We start from the raw sequence: 14,704 nt of genomic DNA, 5'->3' as shown, positions 1-14,704 counted from the left end.
CATGTTGTAGCTCACAACACACCATAGCAATCCACGTGGTTGTGTTCCATAGTCAACGTCGACGTGCTCCAAAAGACCACTCAGTTTCCACCTGTGCATCTATGCTTCTGTCTGGAAGGAAGTATAATCAAGGGACTGAAAACATAAACACGAGACTATGCTATAACCGGTAACAGTGTCCCTTTACATTCTCAATGGATAATCCTTTTAATGCAATTACTGTAATTCCATTAAATGCCATAATTAGTTAATGCCTGAGAAGTTGTCGATAGAAGGTGCAATTATGTGGTAAAAAAAATTATAATCACAATGTACAATGATGGATTGTTCACTCCAGAAAATGCTAATAAAAAAAGAAAAACTTTAAAATAGTTTCAGAAGTATACCATGTTCTCTAATAAGGAAGATGTGGGAAGTCATCTTACAGATGTTGCAACCAATAAAAATGCCTAATAGGTTAAGTGTGTTATATAATATACAAAGATATTTTACATGCATGAATTTATATGTGTACATACATTTAAAATCAGGGGTTTTCTTTTTGCTTTTTCTGTTTTTTTTTTGTTTTGTTTTGTTTTGTTTTTTTGGTCATGGGGCTTAAACTCAGGGCCTGGGCCATATCCCTGAGTTCTTTTGCTCAAGGCTAGTGCTCTACCACTTTGATCCACAGTGCCACTTCCTGTTTTCTGGTGGTTCATTGGAGTTAAGAGTCCCCCAGACTTTCCTGTCCAGGCTGGCTTTGGACCGTGTCAGATCTCAGCCTCCTGAGTAGCTAGGATTAGAGGCATGAGCCACCGGTGCCAGGCTGATTTTTTTGTTTGTTATCCTTACAAGAATACTATTCTTCCTCAGATCTCCTGGTAACTTTGAGTGAGCCAATAAACAGCCTACAAAAATGTAATCCAGGGCTGCGGTGTGCCTCAGTAGCAGAGCGACTTGCCTAGCAAATGCAAGGGCCTGAGTTTGATCCCCAGTATCAGAAAAAGACAAGACAAAAAAAAAATGCAATCCAACACATATAGCTGTGTTGATTTAGGAATCAATTGATGCTAACCCTTAAAGAAAACCTAAATGTTTTCAGTGGTAATGACATACAAATGGCTAACACATCAAAAAGCCACCTGAACAGCATTATCTGAAGAGGCCAATCTCAGAACCAAATTGGGACTGTGTGTGTCATTTGCACCAAGTCCAAAGAACTGAATATTCTTGGAACCCAAGAGGCTGCACAGGCCCAAACCATCCTCAAGGTCTCTAATCCAATTTTCTTTCCTCAAAATGCCCTCAAAAATGTGCCCTGGGAAAACTTTTCCTTTTCAAAATGCCCTCTGCCTCTTTCTACGTGAATGCTCTCAAATACAGAGTTGTGTGTTGAAAGGGTTGCTTCTACTCCTAGGGTGGATTTTTAATTTCAGAGTGCAATCTGTTTCTATTCTTAATACTCTAGTATCTCTAAAAGCCAAGAAATGTATAAATGGTATGTATAGGATGTCACTTTTTTTTTAAAAAAAGTAGAGATGTGGAAACATCTTAGAATGTTGATTGATGTCTTAAATTATATAGCATATTACAGTCCCTGTCAATACTGAAGAATAAGTAGTTCATTTCCCTACGCTCAAAAAGAAACTCTTGAAAAAATAGCACAGATGTAAAAGAATCATAGCTTTATGAAGATGCCTGTTGATATATAGGGTAGATATAGATTACTTCTTAACAGCAAATGTCCAAGTTAAAAATTTAATAAAACAAGGAATCCATCAATGCCTCCACAAACTTGCTTCCTTCAGTGTAATAGGTATGGGTTTGAAAACACTGGTGGAAAGACAAATACACACACACACACACACACACACACACACACACACACAGCCCTATTTCAAAAGCACCAGGAGATCTTTGCTATTTAAAATAACCTCCTGATGATGCCATCTGTTGAGCAAACACCAGTTTATCAAATGAAAATTTCACTTACATCCTAAGAACAGCTTTAGAAATGTGAATAGACAATCTTGGGGTGTCAAGATGTAAATGTATCAGAGCGAAATGATACAAAAACAAAGCCAAACAGCAATCCCATGCATATGACTTTAGACAATTAATATTATCACTACACAACACTTATCTTTTGAGAAATTAATTTATCTTCATTGCCCTCAAATAAGAATCTAGACTTAGAGGCTGAAAAAAACAGAATAGAATTGCCCATTGGAAATAGGCAGCTATTTCTCTGATCCAAATATCATAAGCTATTCTGAAAGAATGTGCTTGAGTTCTGTCCCCACCCCCTTCTCTTCACATCCAACAACTTAGAAATCTTAAAGAAAATCCACAAATGTTTTTAACTTCCTTCCACATCACCTCCACTTAGTTTGATACAATCTTCATTTTTATTTTTCCTTAAAAAGTCTTCTACCTCACCTAAGAGAATTCTAAAAAAAAAAAAAAAAAAGTAGAGGGGAGGAAAACTCTCATATATTGGAAATGAGGAATCCATCTCCAGCCATGTTGAGACTTTGCAGCTGAATTCCCAAACTCACCATTGCCAAGACCTGGGCTGAGTCCCAGGATCCCAGGAGGGGTGGGGCGGGGCCTTGCTGGGGGAGTAGGCAAACACTGCCACCTGCTGCTCCTTTCATTTAAACCCTGTCACCTGTAATTAAAGTCAGCGCCACGGAGAATTGTTTCTACCTACCTAAGGATGGTGTCTTACTTCCTAAAGCATCCTAGAACAGGCTTTTCTCTCCCCGCACTCTGTCTAAATACATACCTGAAATCATCAGTAGGGTGGCTCTGAGTTACAGTTATTGTCTGGACACAAAAGACAGCAAGTGCCTCCGTGCGATCAGGAATGGATGACCTGCCCATCCATCAGCGGATAAGGGTGCATCTTTCTAAAGCCAGAGGGCCCTGGATTTCAATCCCAGCTCTGCCTCTTTAAAAAAACATATGAGCCTCCTATATGTCACTTCACCTAGAGAGGCTTGTTTGTCTATCATGTACAAAGAAGGGAGCAATCTACCTACAATTAGGCATCAGCAGGATGCTGTTCGAACTGAATGAGTTAACATGAGTATAGTGCTTGGGACCGAATGTGAAACAATGGAATAACCTGAGCTGTTAAGATGAGCCAACTTCGAAGCCTGATGGAGCATAACCAAGTGTCCGTGTATGAAATGCCGCTTACATTTGCAAATCTATAGGAAAATACATGGAGACATTTACTGCTAGGCCACTGTCAGTGAATGGCCATGTCAGATTAATTTGTCTTTCAACTTAGTCAAGAATGTGGCTTTGGGGATAGGAAAGAAACAAAAAGGTTATATATGTATTAAATATCAAATAAATTTTAGTAATGCTTAAATAGGATTTCTGTCTACTCCAAAATGTACACATTTATTTTTTTTATAATGGCACCGAATTTAACAATATTAACATAGTTAAGTTGATAGAACTCGGTATGAATTTCTTCTCTCAATGTTGGGGAGAGTACTACCCACATTGGTTCCCAAATGACAAAGATTATGTTTATAGGACATAACAAATTCTCCTACTTCTGTCCATCTAGTTCTGACTAGACGTCATGTGAACTCGGATCTTAAAAGGCTGTTTTTTTGTTATTTTTCACAACCACTTTCAACAAGATATAATGTAGGCACATCGTGCACAAGGCATCGTAGGGAAATATATAGTTTGCTTTCATAAAGTCTTAACACTCATAGTTGTGATAAACTACACATGACCCAACAAGGCAGCATGTATTTTCTCTCAACCGGAAATAAAGACAAAAGTGTGAAGCTAATGGACTATCTGATATTTATTCACCAAACAGAAAAGAAAAGAAAACCCAACTTAGCCCTTCTGTTCTGCCTTGAGCGTGTCAGACCAGCCACATCGTTTGTACTTCCGGAGATTGGAAGAGCCCCACTGGGACTGGCTTTGCCACAATGGCTCCTTTCACCTGTTCCCTGAGCCCTTCCCTTGTCCTGTCCATGGATGGAAAAGAAGAACCTAAGACCACACTTCAAAACAGCAGAACACCATGTCTGGCACTTGCAAAGACAAGCAGATGGATGAGCCAGGAGAGACTCTATGAGGGAGAAGGCAGAGAAGGGGCCCCAGGTTCATTGTTTAGCCTCTGTGCCTGCTTCTGGCTCAGTTTATCTGAGAATTCAAGGCTCCACAGAAAGACAACGCCCTAGCTCCGTAGACTCACAGACACAGAACCACACAGCCGCTGGCCGAGCCATGAGAACATTATCCCATAACAAGAAGCCACACACACAGAAAGTTCCCACAAAACAGATGGAGCCTTGGCTACCAATTTTGTCATAAAAAAAATAGAAGAATAAAAGATAGCTAAAATAATTTTCACTTGGTCCTTTCCCCTCCTCTTCCCCGCTAACAAAAAAAAAAAAAAAGCCTTTTCTTTATTTATAGCTTCTTGGTTTAAATAGCAGAAATGGTTTTGAAACGATCATAGTGAGCGTTTAGTAAAATCACACTCTTGGTGAGCTCAGGCAAAGGGAATTGTCCACATTGCTGCCTCTCTAGGCCTCTGAGCAGCACAAATATGCTAGGGACTCTTGAGTGTGAAGTTTCTGATGAAAACTAAAGATGTTTAGGAGAGCACGTTGTTTTTCCACTGCCCTGGATGCAGTTTGTGTGCACAGTTGCCCTGTGGAATCAGTTGGGGAGGGGTTCAAGGACACCCTGTGCAAATACCTACATACCCATATGTACATTTGTTTATTAGTGACACACACCCATCCGTGTGCTTTACCTCGAGATCACCTGTAATATACAGGGTAGATATAATTCAGATATACATAAATGAATGTATGTATGTGACATATATGTAAACGAATGCAAATGGAAATGCCTGTGAATGAAATGTAAATAGTTGCAACCCCATGTTGCATAAAGGACTCACAGCAAGGGAGAAAAACGCCTACATTTACTTAATTCAGATGTAATATTTTCCCCCCAAGATCTTTCTCAGTCATTGTTGGCTGAATGTGTGCATGCAGAAAACATGCAGATACAGACGCTAGACTGGATGAAGGTTGTAACGGACTGCATTTTCTTTTTTCCTTCTCTCTGGTGCCCTGAGGGAAATATCCCCTATCTCCGGGCATTTTCATAAAGCCCAGGCTTTGGAAAACCAGTGAAAAGAACAGCGGCTATGTATCCCCTTTCTGTGGCCTTAGATGTCTGAAGACACCACGCAGCGGCCTGCCGAGCACGGGGCTGGGCGAGGCCATGAGGTCCAGCAGAGAGTCGCACCCGGAACACAGCAGTAGAGAAGTGGAACCCTGCCGGCACGGCCTTCCCACCCGTCTAGAAGTCCTCTCTCCTGGACAAACTGTTTCTATTCATTTCTTCTAATCTTTCTTGAGATCGGACTGGCAGCCCATTAATCATTTCTGTCATTCTCCCCCCCTCCAGCCCCAACTCACCACCACCACCACCACCAAAACCCAGGGCAACAGATCTCTGTTTTTCTAAAAAGAAAAAAAAAAATCACAGAGTCAGAAACTGAACTCGAGAAAGAAGAAATCCTCTGGTCCTCCAGGCGGCTGGCTGGAAAACACCACTAATTGTGTTCACATCCCCCTCTTGTCGGGAATGGCATAGAACATTATTGCATGGAAAGTTCTGAAAGGGAATTCAAGGGAGGCCAAGGTGGTAGAAGTGAAGCCTAGCCCACAGAAGAGGAGCTGGGAGAAGAAATGGATAATTAATACCAGCACAGAGAAGGATATGGATTAGCAAATAACTTATCATTGCAGCCAAATAGTTAGGAACCTTAGCTAGCAAGAAGGTATAGTAAAGATTAAAATCTGCTACGCGTCTGTAGCTCAAATCCAATCTTGGCTCCTTGGGAGTCACAGATTGTAAGGTTGACATTTGAGGCCCATCCATCCAAATCTCAAAAGTTCATAAGCTCCCCAACTCCCCAAGATGAGAGAGACAACAGAGAAAATGATGGACATGACATTGACCCAAGGTACTCACAAGAAGCCATGTGGGACCGAATCCCTTTGTGCAACTAAAGATTAAAAGGTAAAAATGTACACACACACACACACACACACACACACACACACACACACACACAAACACAGTTCGTGAGACTCCATTTCAATCAGGCTTGGAATATGGTAATGCAGGCCTGTTGTTTCAACATCATTAGAAACCACATATAGGAGGATTATAGCCCACACCAGCCCAGGCAGATTGTGAGACACTACAAGGAGAAAAACAACACAAAAAGAGACCAGAAGCATGGCTCAAGTGGTGGAGTGCCAGCCTAACAATATGAGACACTGATGGAATTCAATCCCCAATACCACCAAAAGGAGCGAGAGAGAGAGAGAGAGAGAGAGAGAGAGAGAGAGAGAGAGAGAGAGAGAAACTTCAGGCAACATAGATCCTCTAGGCTCTAAAATGACCAAACTAAATGGTAGAAGAAATATCAAACACTCAGTTTTCTATACCAGAATGATACAGCAATAGCCTTGTATGGAGCAAATATACTGATGATGTAAAGAATGAGGGAGGTGCCCTTAACTCATTCACATCTAGGAATTATACTTTTTTTTCATGCCCATGGGATAGGAGAAAAGAAAAACTCTGTGACTATTCTGACTATAGGAAGGTAGAGACAGAAGATGCATGTCACGTGCAGAAATTAGGACCTATATTCTCTCATCCGTCATACTATCCTAGCTCCTACAGGAATCTCTGCTCAGTATAGATTAATGGCATAATACCAAGTGTACACGCTTTACCATTGGGATATGTGGTGGACATTTGCAATCTGATTAATGATAAGTCCATTCACAAATGAAGGAGAAAGCCCAGAGAGGGGAAATGAAGGCGTTGTGCCATCCGTGAAGACCTTCCAAGATGCCAGAACTCTCACTGATAAGACTTCAGTGGCTTTTCTTTCAGTCTGTGGTTTTATTGCCTATATAAGCAGGGACTGATGTTAGAACCGTGTGGGCTGGGCAGTGCGGCATTCAGCCCAATTATAATATGTACTCATCAGCCAAACTCTGAATGGCTTGATGTGAATCCATGCTTTTCATATCCATGTTTATGAGTGACTCCCAGAAAACCTAAATTGGACCAACTTAGGTATAATTTAGTCATGCAATTTTTTTCAGCTACCATTTTGAAACACTGTGAACAGTCACTGACCCTAAAGAAGGGAAATAATCGAAAATGAGAAGATGATACAGCATTGGCAAGAGAACAAACTACAGTGCTATTTTAAAACGCCTCAGAACCAGCTGCCTTAAGCTCACCCAGAAACAGTATACGAGGAGGATTCAATTAAGACTGGATTTTCACACGTCCACTTTCACCCTCATGAGAAGGACAGTTCCCTCATAAGCGCTTATGTCCAGAGATATTATAGAAAGACCAAGGGAGATGAATACACAGCAATTAATTTGGACATAAAAAGAAACTTACCACAAAGGCTATTGTACTTCGCAGCGTGGATTCCCACTGGAAACAACCCTTGAGGAACTGTATTGTATTCCAGATTGCCATGGAGAGTCTTTTTACCCGGTCTACATCTCTCGACAAAATCTGATTAAAAACAAACAAACAACCACACTCCAAATAGTTCCTTAGCATCAACTCAACTGGTCATTTAAATTATACCCTCCAGAAGTACCAATCGAAAGGATAAGAAAAGGGAAAAGTCCTCTACTTCTAAAGCTCTGCTTAAAATATTAACCCTAAAAGGAAAAGCACATCTAATCACTCCGAAGTTCATCTGGTTTAATCACATTTAGTAATAAACAATAACATTCAGAACTGCAACCAGGCATTTGGGGGTAGGACTGTGGATTTATGAGGGAGGGGGAGAAGAAAGAGAAAAGAGAAAAAGAGACAGAGAGTAAAAATAGAAGCACAGAGCTTGGAAGAAGAGAAAGAGAGAAATGAGAGAAACAGAGAGCTTGAGAGAAATACACAACTATAATAAGATAACAGAAGTTAAAAAATAGGATTGAGGGTTTGTGTCATTTCGAGGCAATTGCACAGACTAGTAGCAGAAAGTGGCAATTATTATAACTCTGCCAGTCCAGAAGTTTATAAGAAAATATAATTCTGAGAGGAGATTCCAATTCTGCCACTTCCTCCAAGCTGTGCAGCCTTGGGCAAGTTTCTTAACCTCTCTCACCAGACTGGGTTAATATTACTTCTCCTCTTCCAAGTGGCTGTGAGATGAAGAACCTGGGGGGGGGGGGTTGGAGGAGGGGAGCGGAGAGGTAGAGGCAGGAAATACCTGCCATATAGCTAATGGCTTTGAAGTATTTATCTCCTAAGCAAACGTTTCAACGTTGTGAACATCTAGTTGGGGCTCAATAATAAGAAACACAGAGGGAGACTCCTGACACACGCCAGGAATGAAATCCCCGATCCCCTTGCTGCTCTCAGAGCCCAGAGCCACCCCACGTGGAGATCTTGTTTTGCAAAGGAAATGTCTTCTCTCCCAGTGGTGGGCAGATTCATTTCAATGCGTCTGCAAAGCAGCTGAGCCAAGGACTCGAAGTCGGGTTTTAACTTTCAAGCAAACAGAGAGAAAGGCAATAATAATAATAACAATAATAACAATACTCAGATTACACAAGATAAACATTACACTCAATGCTGTGGTAGACCAAATCAAAACACATGGATGTGTCTCTTTACCAGACAGGGGAAGGCTTTGCCTAGCACACCCACAAGTCCCCAGGGGAAACCACAGGATAAGATGCTTTTATATCCAGCAGGCTCTGTGTCCTCAACAGCTGCTTTCCCCAAAGGAAATGGTGGAAGTAATAAACACTTTGAAAAAGGGGACATGCTGTTCTCAGTGGGGACAGAAGGCAAACCTAGGGTGTGTCTAAAACAAGGGAAAGGGGGCGGGGGGCTCCAAATAAAGCTATAAAGGTCATAATCCAAAAAGGTGAAAAAGAAAAGTGAAACTTCCCACTCTTGTCCCTAAACTTCACTTTTTTTTTTTTTGGTCAACTGGGGGAAGTTTGGGGTGACAAAGGAAACGGGACCTAATTCCTTGTGGGGTAAAATGTCAAAGGGTCAAAATTTAGACTGTGTAAAAGTACTAAGAACAGTCATAAGTGAATCAAGGGTCCACAGCCTCCAAGAACCCACAACCAGCAAGGACAAATCCTCCCTGGGACCCACAGAGCTGGAGAGGATGAGTGAGCATAGGAGAGCCACAAAGGAAATGGGGATGGCATTCAGTGTTCCATGGTGGAAAACAGAAAAGGACATCTAGAAAATGATTCAGGAGGGACTGGGAAAATAGCCTAGTGGCAAGAGAGCTTGCCTCGTATACATGAAGACCTGGGTTCGATTCCCCACCACCACATGTATAGAAAATGGCCAGAAGGGGCACTGTGGCTTAAGTGGCAGAGTGCTAGCCTTGAGTAAAAAGAAGCCAGGGACAGTGCTCAGGCCCTGAGTTCAAGGCCCAGGACTGGCCAAAAAAAAAAAAAGAAAGAAAGAAAATGATTCAGGAACATACTGGAAGCTGACCACTTCTTCTTGCCCCTATGGATATGTTTCTGTTGTGGTGGATTGTTTTTGTGTCCGTCCTGGGACTTGAACTCAGGGCCTGGGTGCTGTCCCTTACTTGGCTTATTCCCTCAAGGCTAGAGCTCTACCACTTGAGCTACTGTCCCACTGCTAGTTTTGTTTTTGTGTTTGTTTTTTGCTTTGGGCTGGTGATTTGGAGACAAAGAACCTCATGAACTTTTCTGCCCAGGTTGTCTTTGAACCATGATCCTCAGATCTCAACCACTGAGTTGCAGGGATTATAGGCATGAGCCACTGCCCCCTTCACCTTTAGCAAACTATCTGAAACCCTCTCCTGGGACAGAGACAATGACAAAGAAGTAGAGAAAGGAAAGAATACGGAAGGAGACTGGGGTTGGTGTGAGAGGAAGGGAAACAAGGCAAGTCAGAATGGATGCTTCTGGTACCAGATGATAACGATGGTACCCAAGCTTGCTACTAATGGTCCAGACCTACCTTCTTAGACAGCTTGCGGCTATCTTCAACAAAGCGCTTTTCTTTGGGCGTGAATGTCCTCAGACTTGCTTTGACCTAGACAGCATCATTGTTCAAAAGGGCAGAATTCATATATATACACATTCTTATTGTCCATGTCGAGGTGACATACAGAGGGGTTACAGTTACATGAGTCATGTAATGAGTACAATTCTTTTTGAACCATGTCTCTGCTTCCCTTCCTGTCTCCCAGTTTTCCCCTCCCACCTCCACCTACAAAATGTCCAGTTCATTTCCCATGTGTAAGGAAATGGAAAGACTTGGAAAAAATTATATTAAGGTAAGTAAGCCAGAGCCAAAGAAACAGGGGTGACATGGTTGCCCTCGTTTGTGGTCACAAAAATGTGCCTGTAAATCTACAAGTAAATACAATGGATGATATACACACACACACACACACACACACACACACACACACTAATGATACTTGTCATCTGGGAGGTTCAGCATAGGTTTTATGTTCCGTTTAAGACACTGCTCTTCCCTCTTCCCAGTCACATCAATTTTGAAACCTCTCACATTAACCCGAGCTTCTAAAGGTGGGGATCATCCTTAGGTACAGAAAAGATGGAAGGCGTGATCCAGTGAAACTTACCGGATTATATATGAGGTCCATTTCTAAATAAATCACTCCTTTAAATGCTTGTTCTAAATCTTTATTCTTCAATACATAACAATTTGGTTGTCCATCTCTAATCTGTTTGAAACAAAAGATGGAATACATATTAGTACAATTTTTGTTTACTGGTTTGGGTGGTAGTAGCTTTGAACTCAGGCCCTAGTGGTTTTTAGGCAGACAATCTACTCCCCCCACCCCCACCCCAGTGCCCATGGCTTCTGGTACAAATGTTGTCATTGAATTGGAATAATCAAAGCTAACTTTGGCAAAAAATGATTACTGATGAAGCAAATAGCCAGTGGATATTCAATCCATCCTAAATCAACATTTAGTGCTAGAATCCTTAATCTGCTAGGAAGATGAATTAACAATTACCAGGTTGAAACTGGGGTGTTGACTGGTGCAAATCAAGACTAAACTACACAAGCATTTTTTTATTTCCTCCAAACCTCTGAGAGGTTACACATTTCCACATACTCCGAAATGATAGCTTATAAACTTCTGGCTCATCTTCCTCCAGACTGGCAAGGCCATGGGGTGAGAGGGGAAATCACAGACTAGGAAACTGTCATCCATCAGAAAAGACATGGGAGATAAGATGTTTAAATGCCATGTGGTGTTCTGAATTAGATCCTGAAGCATCAAAGGACATTAGTGCAAAAGCTACAAAAATCCGAATAAAGACCAAAGTTGAGTTTATTAATAGCACATCCCCGGCAGGGGCTTTGACAAATGCATCACAGTAAAGTGAAAATGCTAACATTAGGAGAATGTGGCCAAAAGGTTACAGAGGACACTCTTTGCTGCTTCTAAGTTTAACGTTATTCCCCAAAGAGAGTACTAAATATTTTAGGCAATAAAGGAACTATTTTTTTAATAAAGGGATCTGTTTCCCTAGCTCATAAACAATGCCCAGTAAATAAGTCAATCAACTTAGCTCAAGTTGAGGTCAAAATTGTTCAAAACTGCCCAAAGGGCAGCAAATCTTGCTAACACACAAGTCCTTCCAATATCCTCTCTCTGCCTATATGTCCCCTGCACAATCACTAAGCTACCTGCAGACACAGCCTACATCTAAGAAAAACAACTCCTGTATTATTTTAGAAAGTATCCAGCTCCCACGAAAGACCAAGTGCATTAGCTAGACTTAATCATTTTCAGATCTGGAAACAGTCTTACATGTTTAGGCAAGGTAGTGGGATGGATAGGTAGGTTAGGTAAGTAGATAGAGATGCACATGTACATGCATACATATGTAAATATATAGATAAGACAGACAATAGACAGGTGGGAAGGTGGACAGACAGACAGACAGGTAGACAGGCAGGCAGACTGGTTGATTGAGTCTGGATTTTAAGCAGCATGCTGTTAACTATAAAAGAGCCATGGAAAACTTGGGTTAACTAAGTAAGTATTCCATGTGGGATCGTAATGATCAATCTTAGGAAATTCAAGGGCATGAAGTTTGGGCCATATTTTACATGACTATTGGTGTCATTACAAGCCTTCACACAAGTGTTCTTATAAACAGTGAGGGAAATGAATCGAATACATCATGGGGGGAAACAGCAATTGAACATTACAAGGGAGAGGTCATCTTCCTTCCCAAAGCCACCCCACCTCTCTCCGATTGAATAGCTTTTATACAGAAAGATGGTTTTCCTGGCCAGTGGCTGAGCGGAAAAGGCTCCCCCCATAAAGACCCGGTTTCCTTCCTCAACGGTGTCCAAACAGGATCTGGCGTTTCCGCTCCGATACACAGTCTCACTTAATAAATTGTGGGTGTTAAAGTTGAAAGAAATAAATACAGAAACGGAATGCCACTTAGCCAAGCTGAATCAGATCCAATTGTATTCGTTTCAACCCGCAGTCACTGAAAGGCTATCTTAAAATTTCCATGATTTCTTAAGGAACAGGGAAGGGCAACAGAAGAACCGGAGGTATCATTATAAAAAGAAATATTTTATAGCAAAAGATTTTTTTCCTTTTCTTTTTTGAGTTGGTAAATGGCTATATCCTGTTACTCAATATCCCAACCATTGTGTCAGCAAAGACCAGTGTCCACCTAAGAACATGAAAGCCATCATCAAAGTGACAGAGATGATTAAGCTATACCGTCTGAAAGAGTTTGAAAATTACCAGCAAGTAAAACTTAAGTCTTTTCCAACATTCCCAAAGCTTACACACCTTTTCCTTAGCAAAAATTAGGTAGGAATTTGGTTCACATCTTTCTTTTATTTTTATTGAAACTTTATACTCTTAAAATACCTCTGACAATAACTGCTTAAGGTTTTGTTGTTGTTGTTGTTTTGCCAAAGCGATATACTGAATGAATTTTGTAACTTGATTTTGGATCTACTAGTATGATTTGCTAATTTGTATATATATATATATATATATATATATATATATATATATATATATACATATATATACATATATACACATATACATGGGTGTATGTCTCTTTTATGACTGCTATACAATATTCAAAATACAAATAAAAAAAACAAAGTATTGATTCTATTGACAAAACCCATGTTGAGTTTCACTTTTTTTAAGCCATTACCTAACAGGTTGCTTGGAAAGTGGTAAAAGGGTTGAAGAAGAGAGAACATACATTTGTTAGAAATGTACGTGGCTGGGCTGGGAATATGGCCTAATGGCAAGAGTGTTTGCCTCGTATACATGAAGCCCTGGGTTCAATTCCCCAGTACCACATATATAGAAAATGGCCAGAAATGGTCATGTGGATCAAGTAGCAGAGTGCTAGCCTTGAGCAAAAAGAAGCCAGGGACAGTGCTCAGGCCCTGAGTCCAAGCCCCAGGACTGGCCAAAAAAAAGAAATGTATGTGGCTTAAGAACAAGTACATGGAGATGGCTATGTAACATAAGAAAACACTAAAATAGTAACAGGAGAATTTGTCTTTTGAAATATTTTCATTTCTACTGGCTCCTCCAAGACAAAAACACAGGAACAGAGTGTCTGAAACATCTGAACTCCCCACACTCGTCCATGAGAGCATTCTAGGCTAAGGAAATTAAATTGAGCCACAGACATTCCTGTCTAAAGCCAAGTTTCTTATTTATACTTATAACAACGGAAGGGGTGATCTTGATCAAGGTGTGTTGCACTCATAAGCAGATAGATCAAACCGTTACCTAAAGATTAAAAAAAAATACAATTCCATTTTTTTAAGTCTCAATATTATCTCTTACAGTGTCTGGTTTGAAAACATCTATGACATGAGAAAATGTAAACAGAGTCAGAAGAATATTTTAAGGAGTCATGACTTGTGTATACCTTCACCCCTAAAAATGAGAGCAGCTTTAAAACCGATGAGTAACACTGAGATTTCCTTGTCAACAAAGTTAAAAAGAAAAGTGACAGAGTGTTTAATTCATCCCAAAGGGAGGCCTCTCTGTTCACTTTTCGAATGTTTTTCTGGGCTGAGATCTGGAAAGAGGTCACTGTACCCAAGAATAAGGGTCTTAAATCAAATCCTAACTTCTGTCCCACAAAGTAAACCTCTCCGAAGTCACTCTTTGCCTGAGTGTTCACGTTCGCCTTTCAACAGACAAACATGCTGTTTGCCTAGGAGACACTACGAGAAGAAGCATCTCTACAGAGCCATGACACAAGTGCCACCACCTCAGGAAGAGACAGTCCCACCAGCAGAAAAACAAGCATTTCCAGGACCTTCCTATCATTTTCAGACACAACAGGACTAATCAGAAAGCGCTGCTCGGGAGCAAAGTAACAGTTGATTTCTGGCTAAATTAGCCAGTGAAAAAGAGCATTCAAGAAGTCTTGTTTCTGAGTAATGATTCAGGATTTGGGAGCCAAAGGAGAAGTTGCTGAGCAGGGAGTCTGCATTGACGGTTTAAACTGTGGTCATCGCTGAATGATTCAATGTTTATTCTGTAGAAGTAAATATGAACCCTCCTGAAATGAACTGTAAATTCAGGGACTCTTTAATATATTAAAAAATA

At 40.8% G+C, this 14,704-nt stretch overlaps 1 protein-coding gene across 2 annotated transcripts in view; it reads right to left on the bottom strand.

Annotated features, from left to right (window-relative positions):
• The window catches only part of Mctp2 (multiple C2 and transmembrane domain containing 2), a 113,917-nt gene that overhangs the window by 40,784 nt on the left and 58,429 nt on the right, over window positions 1–14,704 (bottom strand). For both annotated transcript variants that reach the window (XM_048369137.1, XM_048369138.1), the window contains 3 exons: window positions 10,688–10,789; window positions 10,054–10,128; window positions 7,480–7,599 (listed from right to left, as the gene is read on the bottom strand). In XM_048369137.1, coding sequence (XP_048225094.1) covers window positions 7,480–7,599; window positions 10,054–10,128; window positions 10,688–10,789 — 297 coding nt within the window. The remainder of the gene's footprint in view (window positions 1–7,479; window positions 7,600–10,053; window positions 10,129–10,687; window positions 10,790–14,704) is intronic.

The sequence above is a fragment of the Perognathus longimembris genome, chromosome 20, assembly GCF_023159225.1.
Source record: "Perognathus longimembris pacificus isolate PPM17 chromosome 20, ASM2315922v1, whole genome shotgun sequence".
NCBI lineage: Eukaryota > Metazoa > Chordata > Mammalia > Rodentia > Heteromyidae > Perognathus > Perognathus longimembris.
The sequence above is the reverse complement of the archived record's forward strand: the minus strand, read 5'-3'. Positions and strand labels throughout refer to the sequence as shown.